The following is a 15,934-nucleotide window of genomic DNA, read 5'->3' as shown; positions in this document are numbered from 1 at the left end:
CATTTTGGCTCCAGGTCCCAAATTAATTTTGTTGAGTCATCGTTTGTCAGGATCATCCTCCCTTGGTCCCTTTTAGTTGATCCAGTTAAGAGGCGTCCCTCCTACCTTACATCACCTGGATCTGGGGTGCGTCTGATGCAATTCTGCTTGGTTTAGTTGTTTACCATTTTTGGTTGATTCCTTTTGACTTGGGAGCAGCTGACCTCAAACTGTTTCATTCCCCGGTTTGTCTGTATCATCTTGTGGAGATGTGGTGCCTTCAGAGTTCAATATTTTACTTCTTTGCTTCTGTATGCTGGTGCTATTCGCTCTGGAATGGGAGCCAAGTTTGGCTGTTTGCGCACTACAGTAAACAAGCGGCCAATTCTGGATCAGACCTTCATGTGGTCTTTTTTCACTCTTTTGGGTAGCTGTCACTGGCCTTGGTCAAGTTCTCCTCAGGTTGTAATACCTTGTGACTGCTTGGCCTCTATTGACATTTCCTCTAGTATGGGCTGTATGGCTTTTTCCCCCTTTCTGGGAGGTTCCCCGGCATTTTTATTGTTATATGCCTTTAACCACTTAAGTAGATCAGTGGACGGATTCTGCTGGATGTTTCAGTTTCTAGCACCTTGCCTATTTTTTCATTGTTGCAATGTGGATTTCCCTTGTGATCCTTGCTTTCTCTCTTAAATGTATGTTTTTTGTCTTTGTGGTTGCTGTTTCTGTCTTAGTTTGTCTGTGGATGCTTAGTACACTGTTGTATGACAGAAGCTTGCTTTCTTCCCTTAGTATGAACAGAATGCCTTTTTGATTTTCTTTATTACAGGAAGGTGATTTTATGATGTATTTTTGACCTTACATCCAACTTCTTCAGGAGGGTTGGGATCTGGAACATGATCCCCTTCCTCTCCCTGGGTGGCTTTGATTTTGGTGGCTAGTTTGTTGATGTCGCCTAATTATCTATCTGCCAGGTCCACTGGTTCTGAGGTTTGGGCATTACTGTTGAGGCATCTTACTCTTTGTTTAATGTATCTCCTCTTACGGTTGCTAACTAGTTCTCAATTTTTTGAAGGTAAACATTCCTCTGGTTGTTTCTGTTTTCTATTGGTGATGTTACTGTTTGGAATCTTTGCAATACATCTTGAGTATTGTTGCATGTTTTAGGAGGCGCTTCCTGTCTTCCTGTGCCTGTGGATGTCTTCTAGCCTACATTCTGTGACGGCAGACCCTTAGGCAGCTTTTTCTCCTCTGACCACCTTCAAGAGGCGATATGTGGGCACTGATTCTTAAATGAGGACCCTATAGGTAGAAGTATCCATCAGAAGAAAGTTACTTACCTTTGGTAACAATCTTTTTGGTGTATTCTCTGTCTTCTGCATATTCTTCATCAACCTAACCTGCCCACCTCCCTATTCAGAGGAGTCTTACTGTGCTGTCAACAGGGCAACAAGTTGGTTTTGTGCACAGTATTCCCTTGACTCAAGCTTATATCCACCTTTAAGGGCTTATGGAAAAATGATGAGCGATCAATCAATCATAACATTTATAGAGCGCTCTATGTACCCGTTAGGGTTTCAAGGCGCTGGGGGGGCAGGGGGTTGGGGGGGGGGGGGTTGGAAGCTACTATTGGTCGAAGAGCCAGGTCTTGAGGAGTCTCCTGAAGGTGAGGAGGTCCTGGGTCTGGCACAGGGGGGTCGGGATGGAGTTCCAGGTCTTGGCGGCGAGGTAGGAGAAGGATCTGCCGCCGGAGGTCTTGCGTTGGATTCGGGGAACGATGGCGAGGGAGAGGTTGGCAGAGCGGAGTTGGCAGGAGGGGGACGTAGAAGTTGAGTCTGTTGTTCAGGTAGGCGGGTCCGGCGTTGTGTAGTGCTTTGTGCGCGTGGGTGAGTAGTTTAAAGGTGATCCTCTTGTTCACGGGGAGCCAGTGGAGGTCTTTCAGGTGGTGGGAGATGTGGCATTGGCGAGGAATGTCGAGGATCAGGCGGGCGGATGCGTTCTGGATGCGTTGGAGTCGTTGGATGTCTCTTGCTGGGATGCCTGTGTAAAGGGTGTTGCCGTAGTCCAGTCTGCTACTGACGAGGGCCTGGGTCACCGTTTTTCTGGTCTCCGTCGGGATCCACTTGTAGATTCTGCGGAGCATGCAAAGGGTGTTGAAGCAGGAGGAGGAGACTGCGTTGACCTGTTTGGACATGGTGAGGGCGGAGTCGAGGATGAAGCCGAGGTTGCGTGCGTGGTTGGCTGGAGTGGGGGGGTCCCAGTGCAGTGGGCCACCAGGAGTCGTCCCAGGCCGAGGGGGTGCGTCCGAAGATGAGGACTTCCGTTTTGTCGGAGTTTAATTTTAGGCGGCTGTCTCTCATCCATTCGGCGATGGATTTCAATCCCTCATGGAGGTTGGCTTTGGCGGTGTGTGGGTCTTTGGTGAGGGAGAGGATGAGCTGGGTGTCGTCGGCGTAGGAGAGGATGCTGAGGTTGTGTTGACGGGCCAGTTGTGCGAGGGGTGCCATGTAGACGTTGAACAGCGTTGGGCTTAGCGAGGAGCCTTGGGGGATGCCGCAGATGAGGTTGGTGGCTACGGAGCGGAAGAGTGAGAGTCGGACTCTGAGTTCTGCCGGAGAGGAAAGATGAGATCCAGTTGAGGGCTTTGTCTTGTATTCCGGCTTCGTGGAGACGAGTTAGTAGGGTGCGGTGGCAGACTGTATCGAAGGCCGTGGAGAGGTCTAGAAGGATGAGGGCTGAAGTCTCGCCGTTGTCCATTTGCTGTCTGATGTCATCTGTGGCGGCGAGGAGCGCAGTTTCGGTGCTATGATTTCGTCTGAAGCCGGATTGGGAGGGGTCTAGGATGGAGTTGTCTTCTAGGTGGTGGGTGAGCTGGGCGTTGACAATGTTCTCGATGACCTTCGCTGGGAAGGGGAGGAGGGAGATCAGGCGGAAGTTTTTGAGGTCGGTGAGGTCAGCCTTGGGTTTCTTGAGGAGGGCTTGGATATCAGCGTGCTTCCAGCTGTCCGGGAAGGTCGCAGTATCGAAGGATAGATTGATGATCTTGCGAAGATGGGGGGCGATGGTGGAGTCGGCTTTATTGTAGACGTGGTGTGGGCAGGGGTCTGAGGGGGATCCAGAGTGGATGGAGTTCATGGTTTTTCGGGTTTCGGCGTCGTCTACGTGGGTCCAGGAGGTGAGGCGGTTGGTGTTGGAGGAGTAGCCGGGGGCTGGTTCTGGCAGAGGTGTGGTGTTGAGGCTGTCGTGGATAGCCGCAATTTTCTGGTAAAAGAAGGTGGAGAGTGCATCGCAGAGTTTCTGGGATGGTGGGACGTCGTTGACGTTGGCACTGGGGTTGGAGAGCTCCTTCACGATGCAGAAGAGCTCCTTGCTGTCGTGTGCGTTGTTGTTTAGGCGTTCTGTGAAATGGGAGCGTTTGGCGAGTCGGATCAGTTGATGGTGAGGTCAGAACTCCCGGGTGGCCCTTTATATTGCTCCATGATAACGCATCTGTAAGGTGTTGGAGTCAACTTGGACCTATGGTGCCAGAGAGCCATTAAGCTTTTGGATCCATTCTTGTGGATGTAATAGATTCATGAGGCGTGAAATCTGTAGGTGGATAGAGTATTAACCAGAAAGATTGTTTGTGAAGGAAAAACTTTTTCTTTTGCCTTATGTATGCAAGAGATACTTGACCTGCTATCTCAGACAGTAGCTGATATAGGTGCATAGTTGCCAAGTGTTCTAGGTCGTTTGACACACCTCAGCCAGCCCTACCTTTTTAGTTAATGCTCTGCTTTTTGGATTTGCAAGTGCTAGTATTTTGGGGGAGACTTTGCTCAAATACACCTTCATTTACCACCTACTTAGAACAGGTTGTAATGTGTGTGGGCTTTCTTGTAACCCGTGGCATGGGTTGTGGGGAGTAGACGAAGGGAGAATTGGGGGAGCATTTGCAACTCTCTCCATTATGCTGGAGCAGGAACTAGGCACAGCGGCTGCCCACAGCATTACACAGGGTTTTGGGTCCAGTGTTGTTGGGCCTAGAAGTACCTGAACTGGAGTTTGCCAGGTCCAATATTTGTGTATCTAGTAATTCAGGACAAAGAGACGCTGGGCAATTTGAAATGGACTGGAACTATATTCCTAACAACTCTCTCCCCCACCAATTCCCTTTGGCATTCTGTTCCAGGTCACTGGAAACGAGACCCCTAGAATGCCATGTATTGTTGATTTTAAAAAGTCAACACGGATTGGTTCAGGTTGATTAACCACTTGTCCTTGCCAGAAGGGCAATTTAGTAAAAAGATTGAATTAATAAGGACCAGGGTTGAATGGCGTGTGCGTCATTAGATGATGTAGTTGACTTTACTAGGGCGGTCAGTTAGGAGGGTTTCAAATCAGTCTTTAGGCTATTATAAGTTCACCAGAAAGCCTGTAACGTTTTAATTCAACAACAAATTATTTTTTACATGAACTATATGGCAGTGGGTGGTTCTACATTTTGCTTCTACTTTGAAATGTTTAACCCATTCCTGGAATGCACTACTGCACAAGCAAAATCCAGAAAGGGGCAGATTGCCCTACCCCAGTTAAATTTTATTAGTGGGTAAACCAAACACTTCCATGCCCTCTTCCATGCATTTGGCTAGTGCATTTGGGGATTCACCCTATGTAGAGAAGACAAGGATCCCTCAAGCACACTAACTTTCTTAAGGATTGAGTTGGATTCTGTTGAATGTTTAGGCATACTCATTCAAGACAAAGTGGGGGCCACCAGAGAAGGCAGTAATCAACACGGCTTTGATGGAGAAGGTGACACTAGCTAGGCAAGATTCTGACAATGCTGTGGATGCAAACATTTTCAGGTAGCGTTATCCCAGGAGGTATGATGATTGCTTCATGGCTAGCACACACAGCAGAAACCAGATGAAGCACCTCAACATAGGACTCTGTGCAGTTGTAGGACTGGAACTGGCAATATGGTGCCCCTACCTGTCTGGGTTTATGGAGGAATTGACCCACTATTTGGACTTACAAACTAACGCATCAGGCTGTGAAGGATTTAGTGCAGTTCTGGTTAAGGCATGGGTAGCAAAATAATGGTCAAAGACCTGGAAAGAGTAGGGGATGATAAATTACATAAATATGTTGGAGCTGTGCCATATAGGTGCCTCTTTCCACAGCTATAAAGTACATGAAACAGGTACTATGGTCAGGTGACTATGCAGTGGTGTACCTGATAAGCAGCAGAACAGCAAATAGCCCAATAGTACTGCAATTGTTAAGAAACCTGGTAAATATCCAACTTTTTTCTCATTTGGAAATCAAGGGAAAGCATGTACCTGGTGCTGTTAGCACAGTCACTGATGCCCTTTCTCGATTAGTGGGGCAGAGTCAGACTGCTTGCACCTTATGTGGAGCAACAGATAATACCCTTCACAGCAGAACTCTGAAACTTGATATAGCATGCATGAACTTCTTGGGGGACAATTGCCTTGACCCCCCACATGTGCGAACAGATACCCTAAGTGGCATTTCTTATGCAAGTCGTTTCACTGTTCAACCTATGCCCAGGTTTGCTTTTGGTTGCAGCAGTAAGTGTTCTTAGGCTGGACCCAAAAACAGAGATGTAGCAAATCATGGGCTCCAGCTTATCTAGCAGTGTCGGCCCTGTGTATACGATTAGAATGGGTTATGCCACAATAAGGAGTTATTTGTTAGAAATGCCCATGAAAGGATGGTGGCTGCCAAAAGGGCCCCAAAAAGTACTGCAGACTCCCCATTGATTTCCGGAGACCAATGGCTTTTACGGGGGTGGTGGAACTCCAGTTCAAGTTTACATTTGAGAGTACACCTTTTCCATGGCTTTCTATAAGGCCTTAGAACACTGCAAGCTAGCAGCACATTCAGAAATGGAAATGAGTGATCCCTACTTAAGAATAGTCTATTTCAAGTTCCTCATGAAGATGTAAGATTACAAAGTCTAAAACAGACCAAGTGGTTGGGAAAATTGGCACATCTTAACTGTGTGACTGACTCATAATACGGTCTGGTATGTCTGCTGATGGCATATATGGAGGTGAGGGCACTGGAAGGACACCACCTATTCATTCACAGACAGCCTTTCTCTCAGTAAATCTTTTTTTTTTTTTTTAAATCAGACACAAAACCTTGTCTAGAGCATGTTACCCAACTGCTCAGTTTGGGACCCGCTTTTTTAGTAACTGGTTAGCAATCAGAGCTGCCCAGCATTGTCCACCAGTGGAAACCATCATGAAAAAGTGGGAAGGAAGGAGTCTGATGCTTAGAAAAGTTAAGTATGAATCCACATGTTTCAAGAATACGAAAACTGGTCAGACAGTTCCCATTCATAAATTGTTGAGGCAAGCACAACAAAGGGACAGTGTGACTCATTGGAAACTTGTGCGAGCAGAGCACATTGGTGGGAAACCAGGAAGCACTGGTTGCCTGGGCCTTTCCTGTAAACACCATTATTGAATGGTATGGTGCCTCCAGCTTGAAATGGTGACAGTTCTGCCCTACAGTGACCAACCTAGTAGATAGGAGGGCTAGACTGGACAACCTGGTAATTCCTTGGGGCACCAATCTGATTACACCACCATGGAGGTGACTTTCGTTTTATGAGCAAGGATTTGGCAGCCATGCTGCAACAATTGGCAAGCTCCCCATTAGGGGGCAAGAGGTGACACAGACAGAAGAAGACACAATCATCTAAACATTGACTTAACAAGGGATTAGGATAGATTCCTGTTAGTTCAGAGACCCAGGAAAGTACACCCAGAAGATGGGAAGGAGTGTAGTGCTACTGGGCTGGTGGCCTCCATGTCATCCAGCCAAGCTGAAACTTACACTGAGATGAAAAACTGCTCCTTAACTCAATCCATATCTTCTCTGCATGCTTTCATGGTGATAGAGGGAAATGTGGACAGGGTGCATTACATGTTACATCTTGAGTCCTAGGTTCAGTGTAAGTAAAGAGAGAGGGGTTGCATACTGCTTTGTGAAGCTACCAAGAACTGTGGTGTGAGCTTTTATAATAGATAGTGTGGGGCGTTAACCCCTCTGTACTTTAACCCAACACGTCCCCCACTACTGGCTCCCATATAGAACAGGCATTCTGGTGATGGTTAGTTACAAAATAGCACATGTATTTAAAAATTGGCAAAGCCAATCGTTTGGGCTTTTGTTAGGGGTTGTGTTTGGTAATATCTGAGTGATTGTGTGCTGGCCCCAGCTTTTATATAAAGCCAGATAAATAAACAATATCTACACCTTCAAAGAAGAATCGTATGAAAAGGAGCCAGAAGATAAAGTTTGCTTCTTAAGCAGTGAACTTAAAAGACTAAGCGGCAAAACATTGCAGAGGAGATACTTTTGACAAAGACCAGTAGTTTCATTGCATCTGTAGGGCAGCTTATGTGCACATATTTTTACTTAGTGAGCAAAAACTCTGTAAATTTGAAAACATATGACAGCAACATAAAACAAATGAACTTGTGAACATACAAGTGCAATTAGTCAAAAGCTCTGTAATTTCATAATGGGCAAACACGTTCAAAGAGTAGGCGCTTCCTAAACAAAAAAAAATAACCAAGAAGTAAAGTTATCATCATGTCAAAGTAAGTACATAGAAGAACACATTCTGAATCAATTACAAGCTGCGTGTGATGTAGCTTCTGCTTTTTCACAAAAGGATTAGTTGATGCCCCGTCTTCACAACCTAAAGGTAATATAAATGGTAGAATGTAACCATCCACAATCTGCCATGACCTTAATGGACTTCAACCAAGTGGTGGAAAACAGTGAAAGCCAACACATGGGAGCACACAGCTAAAGAGAATCTCCCACAACCATATCTAACGCAGTATTTCTTATTGTACATTTCTGAAGCATTGTTGACCTGAGGTCTGCTTGATAGCAATAGCTGTTTATATCCAGATATCCACACCTTTTTCCACTAAGAACAGAACTACTCTGGGGAAGGAGGGTTGAACTGGAGTAGATGTTGGAAAACGCAATTGATTTTTGGATCCTTTTTTCTTGTTTTCTGAACCCAGCTTTTTTACCTTATGATAATAGAGATTTATTGAAAATAAATGTAAATCATAGACCAAGAATGAGTTTGTTATGGACCTTTCCAGGTGGTAAGCTCGTACCTGGGTCCCAGAACCAATATCAAAGATCTTCAACCATAGAAAAAGGTTACTAGACATAGAAAGGGGGGGGGGGGGGGGGGGGGGGCAGTCGGTTTTGACCAAACCAGAGCTTAGGTCAGGTATGAGTGCTTCTTTTGAGACTGAGCATTCATTGTAGATTGATTGGCAAGTCTATCATTCTGTATTTGGAACCCTCTTCTCTTCATTAAGCAAGGGCCAGCACTTTTGCATATGTTTTCATAAACAACTGCAACAGTTCAGGCTTATTTACAAGGCATTTTGCGGACATTTCGGCTCCTGCTTTCTGTGCTGTTAGATGAATAAAGGCCGGTGACTTCTGAAGAAGCTGTTTTCATCAAATGTAAATATTATAGTGCAAATGTAATTCTCTATTATGCATGTGTTGAAAAACTGTGTTAATGTTTTGTACACTGCCCTATTCAGACTGCACTTGTCGCACCAAAGAAGAGACATGGTTCGTTGAGAAAGGAACATAGGCTAAAGTTAACAGGTATACAAGGCCAGCCTGAAACCCTGCTCCTTGTGACCTCCTTAGATTCTCCCTGCTTAGTCTCCCAGCTTCAGAACACCTATACCATACAGCTCATATGTGCAAACATACACACAATCAGATTTCACCCACGACATTCTGTAGCTCAAGATTTTATATAACTTCCCTCCTACAACCCAGTCAACACATAGAGCACACATCCTTGGTCTATCCTAACCAGAAAATGCCCATAGGACAAGTCATCCTTCTGTATCCTTGGAACCTCTGGCTGACCACTTTCCACATGTCTACAACAACCACATCACCTATCATACTTTTCTGTCTTTCAGCTAGGCCATCTCCCACTGTTTGTTCCTTTTTACTCTGACCATTTGAGTACTATTTTCCCTCAACCTGTGCTTTCTTCACCCATATCGATTTGGTAATGATGAATCCCATCACCAGGACCAGCGTCCTTAATTACTCGTCACCTGTTAACCACAGATGCTTGCTTTCCAGCCTGGTACTTTTCTTGTGCCGTTCAGCTGTCATGCATGATGGTGATTGTTAAGCGTTCGAAAACCCATAAAGGGTTCTTAAAAGAATGGCAAGATTATATTTATAATGAATTGATATACACTGGCCATGTCACATTTTATGCACACGCAGCCAGAGTTGACCATCTTTTGGAGGTCTCGTTCAGCCCCTCCACCTTTTCCCTCTGTCAGTCCTGTAGGCTAGACTGTAGTTATAATTTTTAACCCCCTCAGTACTGAAACAATGTAGAATATAGTTTGTATCCCGCATATGTATGTCCCTTGCCCTTATAGTTAATAATGTGTCTTTATATATTGGGATCCTGAAACTGCGGTATCTGTAGAAAGCATATGCTGTGTCTTGAAAATCTCATGATGGTAAAGTTCTTAAAGTTCTATGCACTAAGCGTGCTTGCCGCATCTTCTTTTCAACAGGACTTGAGTAGCTATAAAAAAGTGGGTGTTGCACTACTTTCGAAGATGGGGGAGTCCGTGAAATATGTCACAGGTGGCTACAAGTTAAGGAGTCGACCGCCAGAATTTGCAGCTCTTGGAGAATATTTGGACACGTTCGCTCTGAAGCTAGGGACCATCGATAGAATCGCCCAGCGGATCATTAAAGAGGAAGTAGGTAAGATGGATTCTTACACCACTATCCTCTGCAAAGCTCCATTTTATTAAACTAATAAGGACCAAGTAACATGTCCTGGTTTTTTTTTTTTTTTCCAACAAACTTTTTTTTAAAAATTCCATTGAAAAATTGTTATGCAGGGTGTCAAAAGGAGTACAATGTTTAATAGAGGGGGACATGCAACACTTAAGACTAGACATTACCCAAAATTCCACAAGAATGAAAACATGTGCATGGATAAGAGATAATTTCACTAAGGGCCAGATGTATCAAACATTATTGCGATGGCCGTTTGCGATCGCAAAAATTTGTTTTGGTAGGTAACAAGTCTAATTTGCGATTCAGTAACTTGTTACTGAATCGCAAATTTGATTTGCGACTACATACTGATTCGGTATTAGGACAGGGCGTGTCAAGGGTGTCGCTTTCTAATACCGAATTGCAGAGGTATGTATGATTGTTTTGTGACCGTGAATGTGATCGCAAAACAATCGCAGTTATCACCTACTTCAAGTAGGTGGTAACCCATTCGCAAAGGGAAAGGGGTCGCCATGGGACCCCTTTCCTCTTTGTGAATGCATGCAAAAATATTTTTTAAGAGCAGGCAGTGGCCCCACGGACCAAAAGAAAACTTTTCATTTCTCATTTTGAAATGCATCCCGTTTTCCATTAAGGAAGATCACAGACATGGTGGTCTGCAGAGCCCAGCAGGCCACCATCCCTGTGATTATAGCCATTCGTAGTTGCTCACAAATTGCGACCTACCTCATGAACAATAATAAGGTAGGTCGATTTGCGAACCCTTGCGAACCGCAGTATGAAACTCCTGGAGTTTCATACATTCCAATAGCAATTACTTTGTGATGCGCTAAAAAACGCAGTTAGGTAATCGCAATTTCAAAAAATGATAGATCTGGTCCTAAGAGTGTTGACATCCAGGCCTTTGCCAAATAATGTTTCCGGGACGTAATTTAGAGGGGAGGAGAGGCAGAGAGGAGGGTGGTCAAAAAGGGAAAGCAAGGTGCACAGTTGATGTCATGATTTTGTATAATTGAATGTGGCTTCCGAAGATCTACTTATTCATATTAGACCAATAATTTGCGATATATATGATTCCCACATCCCTAGTGTATTAGTTACTGGAGAGAAGAAATGTGTTTTAAAGCCAACACAATGGTACAAATGTTAATGAACTGATTTAGTCGATGAATTTCACCCAGAGAAATGTGCATCAAAGAGCAGTGTTTTATGTTGTAGATTGATAAAATTACACATTATGCATTGTGCACAATTGATAAGAAAGTGGTGGAAGTAAGCCAATGTGTCACAACAGTACTGTAAAAAAGACACGATGAATCGGTTAACATCAGAGCATCAGGAAATAACTGCTCATTCATGGTGGCAGTAGGGTATTTATGGTTTCAGCTTGTTGGGATAAAAAGTCGAAATTTTGACCCTTGTTCTTCCATGAGCCAGGTAGGCTGATGTCACCCAGGGGGTGGGCCATATTTCTGAGCTGCACCGGTTTCCCATGGCCTGCCTCCTTCACCCTCAAACGACCCAAAATACCCTCCTTTTTTTTTTTTTTTTTTTTTTTTTTTTTTTTAGGGATGTGGGAAATCTCCTTCCACCCCTCCACGACTCCCCGGGCCCTCAGTACACCCACTTTTTTCAGTTCTCTAACTGATTCATACACACTGTTTCATCAAGTTGTGAAGTGCACGCCCAGATTTGTCTGGCAGAGCGCAGAAAGTGCAGGGAAGGCCGCATACTCGGATAGGCAACAATATTCTCACTTCCTTTGTTTCACTGACTTGTGCTATTTTTAATTGTCAATAAAGCATCACTTTTTAAATTTTCATACTTGAACCTTACAGACTTCCATCTGGTCTAAACCGGGTGGGTGCCTGGTGAAGAGTACTAAAGCCTTGAGATCTTTGGTGCACCTTCGTGTGGCCACCCCTAATTTGTTTATAGTATTAAAAACAGTACATTTATTAATGAAATGTTATTTCGTTTAATCAGTAATGACTGTCTCTAAAAGGTGGCTACTACAGAATACATCCATGCTTAGATGGGAATCATTTAGATAGAATTATCTGCATAATCTATTTTGGCTCCAGCTTTGCTGCCCCTGCGTAGGATTACCCAGGTATAGTTATTCCATTGATATTTGCTGCCTAGAATGTTAATTTTAGGGCCTTGTGTGCTTCACCAGTGACTTTTGGGCAGTAGCGGACTCAGGTATGTTAATATTTTAGTTACATGTCCAACCAACTGAAAAAGCACTTGGGGAACATCTATTTCTAGCTTTGACTTCAACAGAGCCGCTGAACTTTGGAGTGCTAAGGGCTGTCTCCTTCTACCTATCCGATCCGGCCTTGTTGCAGTGCAAACATTAATACAATTTGAGGCATTAAAATATAATATGAAATAACATATATTAAAAGGCCTAATTGAAATAGTGTGTTAATAAAAATGTGTAACTGATATGGTGGACACCATAAACAATGACTAATGAAAATATATTTTGTTTAATAATAATTTTATGCACTGAAAAATGAATATTAATATGTACTAAAAGAATTAATAGTTTAAATATTATAAAATGTTTTATTCTTTATGTTTTAGTTTTAAAAGTCCTCACCTTTTAGTAATTTTCCAGAGGCAATGTTTTAAAGTGTTAAAACTGCAAAATGATGTTTCTTTAAGCATCTTGTGTGATTTGTTCATTGTGGAAAAGCTATGTTCTTCTGTTGTAACATTTGTCTGTCTTCCTGGGATGAGATAATGAATAGCCAGGAACAATAGTCTTCAGTGCTCATGCATAACCTGCAACAATTATATTCTACTGCGGAAACTGGTGACCAGGAGCAGAGAAGAAAGAGCCAATCATGGGTGCAAAAAATGAAGTAAAGATACTTCTGAAACATGGATCGAGGGTTATTGGTTGAACACTAAAACACCCCATATTCTGATCAATAGAAACTTAGCTAGTTGCTTTCTAGGGTTGTGATATAGCACAGTTTTGATGATTTAATGTCAGTTATTCTTTTACTCTGCTAGTGTAATGATGTGTTGCCCTTAGCTTTCTGTCATTGACGGTTCAGATACAATAAGGCCAAACATTACTGAACTCTCACCTGTTCATGTCTTGTTTGAGTGAAGACCGAAGGCGTTCTATTGATGAAGACATTGCTCCTTGCTGATCCATTTAGGAGAGGTATAACCAGATGTGCATTTGTCTTTCTTAAAGATTATGATGTTCTTTCTCTTTAGAAATTCCAACTGCAATTTTTAGTTGCGCCATAGTCAGATGTTTTCCAAATTAATTTTGGTCTTTTCCTTTTGCATGAAGCCCAACATGCTTATTGAATCAGAGTAATAGTTAAGGATGTCAAAATCTAAATTCGACTGTTTCATATAATTGTGAATAATTCATCTGCGACAACTAAATGTATGCTGTATCAATCATTCATCTGTTATTGTTGTTATTTTGCATTGTGGTTTTTGAACGTTAATTGATAAATGTTCTGGCTAGGTTAAGATTCTTCCGAAGATTTGGTCAGCCAGTGTTGTTCTTGTACCTCTTATCACTTGGTCTTGCGTTTGATTTACGTGATCTTAACATAATAAATGTTTGAACTTTACTAAACTGGCATGGTGATTCATGGCCGCATAGGTCATAGTGCGTATAAATTACTGACTCTAAAATTGAAAGTGATGTTTATGGATTCGATATTGTTAATGTGGATTGCTATGACGTTATCACTCCTATCTGAGTCCACAGATTTGCGTCGCCCTCGAAGGCTAATTGATGGTTACCGTATATGTATCACCTTATAAATAAATTATCAAAAGAAATATAAGGCTGGACACGCCCACAGCCTTAGTTGTGGTTAATGGTTTATGTTATGTACCAATCTGTTGGCATCCGGCTCTACAGGAAAACGCGCCTTTATTCAGAGAAGGCAGCACTAGCTTTAGGCCCAGAAGGAGTCTCCGTTAAGGTCAATGCAAACTCCATGTCGCAGTTCTCTTTAGAATGTCATCCGTGTGCCTCTGTCCCTCAAACTGGATTATAGAAGCCATTGTGAGAAGTGGCCACAATTGAGTGTGGAGATCATTTCCATTTTGCCTTCTTTGATTACTTATGCCGAAAAGTCTTCAGTTGTCAGATGGTGAACAGTTGTGGGGATGTGTTACTGAGCTAGCTTTTGTTCCATGGTGGGTGGGCTCACTGCCAATGGAAGCTAGAGCCCATAACATAGGTTCCGGCAGTGATTGGCGGGTACTACTGCTTTTGGGAGACTGTATCCATCCATAAGAGGAGGAAGGCCACAAATGTCCCTGTCTTTAGGGCCTAACTACATTGACACATGGGCAGTGACGTTTTGGCCCCATTGCACCTCTGGAACTGCAAGGCTGGTGAAAACCCAACACACTCAGCCATTTTTCCTGTTGGGCTGTGTTGTACCTTTAATATGTCTCCATGCTGTTATTTGGAGATCACAGAGGACTGTACCCTTCACTGTCCTAAAATCGTATCAGCGTCAACAAACCCTCCTACCTCTTAACCTAGGGTGTGCAGTGTCTGCTGAGAAATCTTTTAGGGCAGTATTATTGTTGTTGGGGGTAAGTGAAATTAAAGCCAAGTAGTACACAGTGCATATCAGTCAGAAGAGCTCTTCCTGAAATAGGGCAAAGAGTTTAGATGAGAGTGGCACAGAAAAGTAAAAATGATAGAGGGCGGGGATGGGGTAATAAAGTGAAGCATTAACTGAAGTAAAATCTGTTACGCTGCGATTTCACTGCAGAACCTTCACCGGCACTGGGCGCTCCCAGGTGGCTGGACCCCGTTAAAAAGTCTTAGAGTTGGTTTAGGCAAAGACCAAAGACTTTGCTGCCATGGTTTCTCATGCTCGAAATTACAGAGTCTGAGATTAACCTCGTGGTCTCATGCAGTAAAATACCATTGCATTTAGTGGTCGAGTTTGACATTAATTTGCAGCATTTCTACCATCTGTCAGCTACAATTTTGGAACGTCTGCTGTGCTATTTTAAATGCTGTCTTTTTGCTTATATCCAACCCATTCTCTGTTTTTTGCTATTGGCACCAACGCATGTATTTGACTGACTACCACATACTGTTTACTTGTCTGCAAAACACTGCACAAGGGAGGGGAAAGATGTTGTCTGTGTTTGCCTGCTGTTAAAGTTCAAGTTTCTGATTTCCTTAATTTGAAACGTTATTTTTTTTTTTCATTTTGAGTGGTTATTGTCTTGATTACACCATTTGCAATAGTTATAGTTATTAGCTTTCATACCTTTCCTCGTAGAGTACCTGGTGGAACTACGAGAGTATGGACCAGTGTACTCCACCTGGAGTGGCCTGGAGGATGAACTTGCAGAGCCGCTGGAAGGCGTGTCGGCGTGTATTGGGAACTGCAGCTCTGCCCTCGAGGAACTGACCGAGGACATGATCGAAGACTCCATGCCGGTACTTAGAGAGTACGTCCTCTACTCTGAATCCATGAAGGTATGGCAGAGCTTTCAATAGGGGGTTAGCTTCTCTTCAATCAGTATGTATCAATGTAAAAGGACAGTTGCATTTATATAACATTTGTTAAAAACATAATTGATGACTAGCATTTGTTTTTGCCCCTAACTCATCGTAAATCATGTTCCTTCGATTGTGCCATTAAGTTGATGAACCTCGGTGCAAACACACACACACACACACCCTCCCTCTCCCCCCCTTAGTCTGATACATAGGTGTTACCAATGCAATAGTTTGCTATCAGGAACACATGCACACCTGTTACTGTCTAAGAAATTTAAATACACAGATGAACATGAGACAATTTCCAGATAAACTTAAACCTGTTTCAGTATGTCAAAGACACTTTGTGGATATTCACATTATATACATGCAGCTGCCTCGAACTACCATTGAATCAATAATGAATGCATATAATATAATCCAGATATTATCTATACTATATGGTTACACAAACCCTAAACCCAGATTTTATGCCACCTCTAAGCTGAAACATAACACTCAACTTCACCCCTATTCTTATGCTTCCCCTTAACCCTGACCATTATTTTTAAACTCAGACCTTGTAAATTAGATTTT

The 15,934-nt window shown here is 43.1% G+C and overlaps 1 protein-coding gene across 2 annotated transcripts in view; it reads left to right on the top strand.

Annotated features, from left to right (window-relative positions):
* SNX30 (sorting nexin family member 30) overlaps positions 1-15,934 on the top strand; it is a 258,667-nt gene that overhangs the window by 214,481 nt on the left and 28,252 nt on the right. For both annotated transcript variants that reach the window (XM_069238619.1, XM_069238610.1), the window contains 2 exons: positions 9,600-9,795; positions 15,135-15,334. In XM_069238619.1, coding sequence (XP_069094720.1) covers positions 9,600-9,795; positions 15,135-15,334 — 396 coding nt within the window. The remainder of the gene's footprint in view (positions 1-9,599; positions 9,796-15,134; positions 15,335-15,934) is intronic.

This window comes from Pleurodeles waltl, chromosome 1_2 (assembly GCF_031143425.1).
Source record: "Pleurodeles waltl isolate 20211129_DDA chromosome 1_2, aPleWal1.hap1.20221129, whole genome shotgun sequence".
In the NCBI taxonomy this organism is placed as follows: Eukaryota; Metazoa; Chordata; class Amphibia; order Caudata; family Salamandridae; genus Pleurodeles; species Pleurodeles waltl.
The sequence above is the reverse complement of the archived record's forward strand: the minus strand, read 5'-3'. Positions and strand labels throughout refer to the sequence as shown.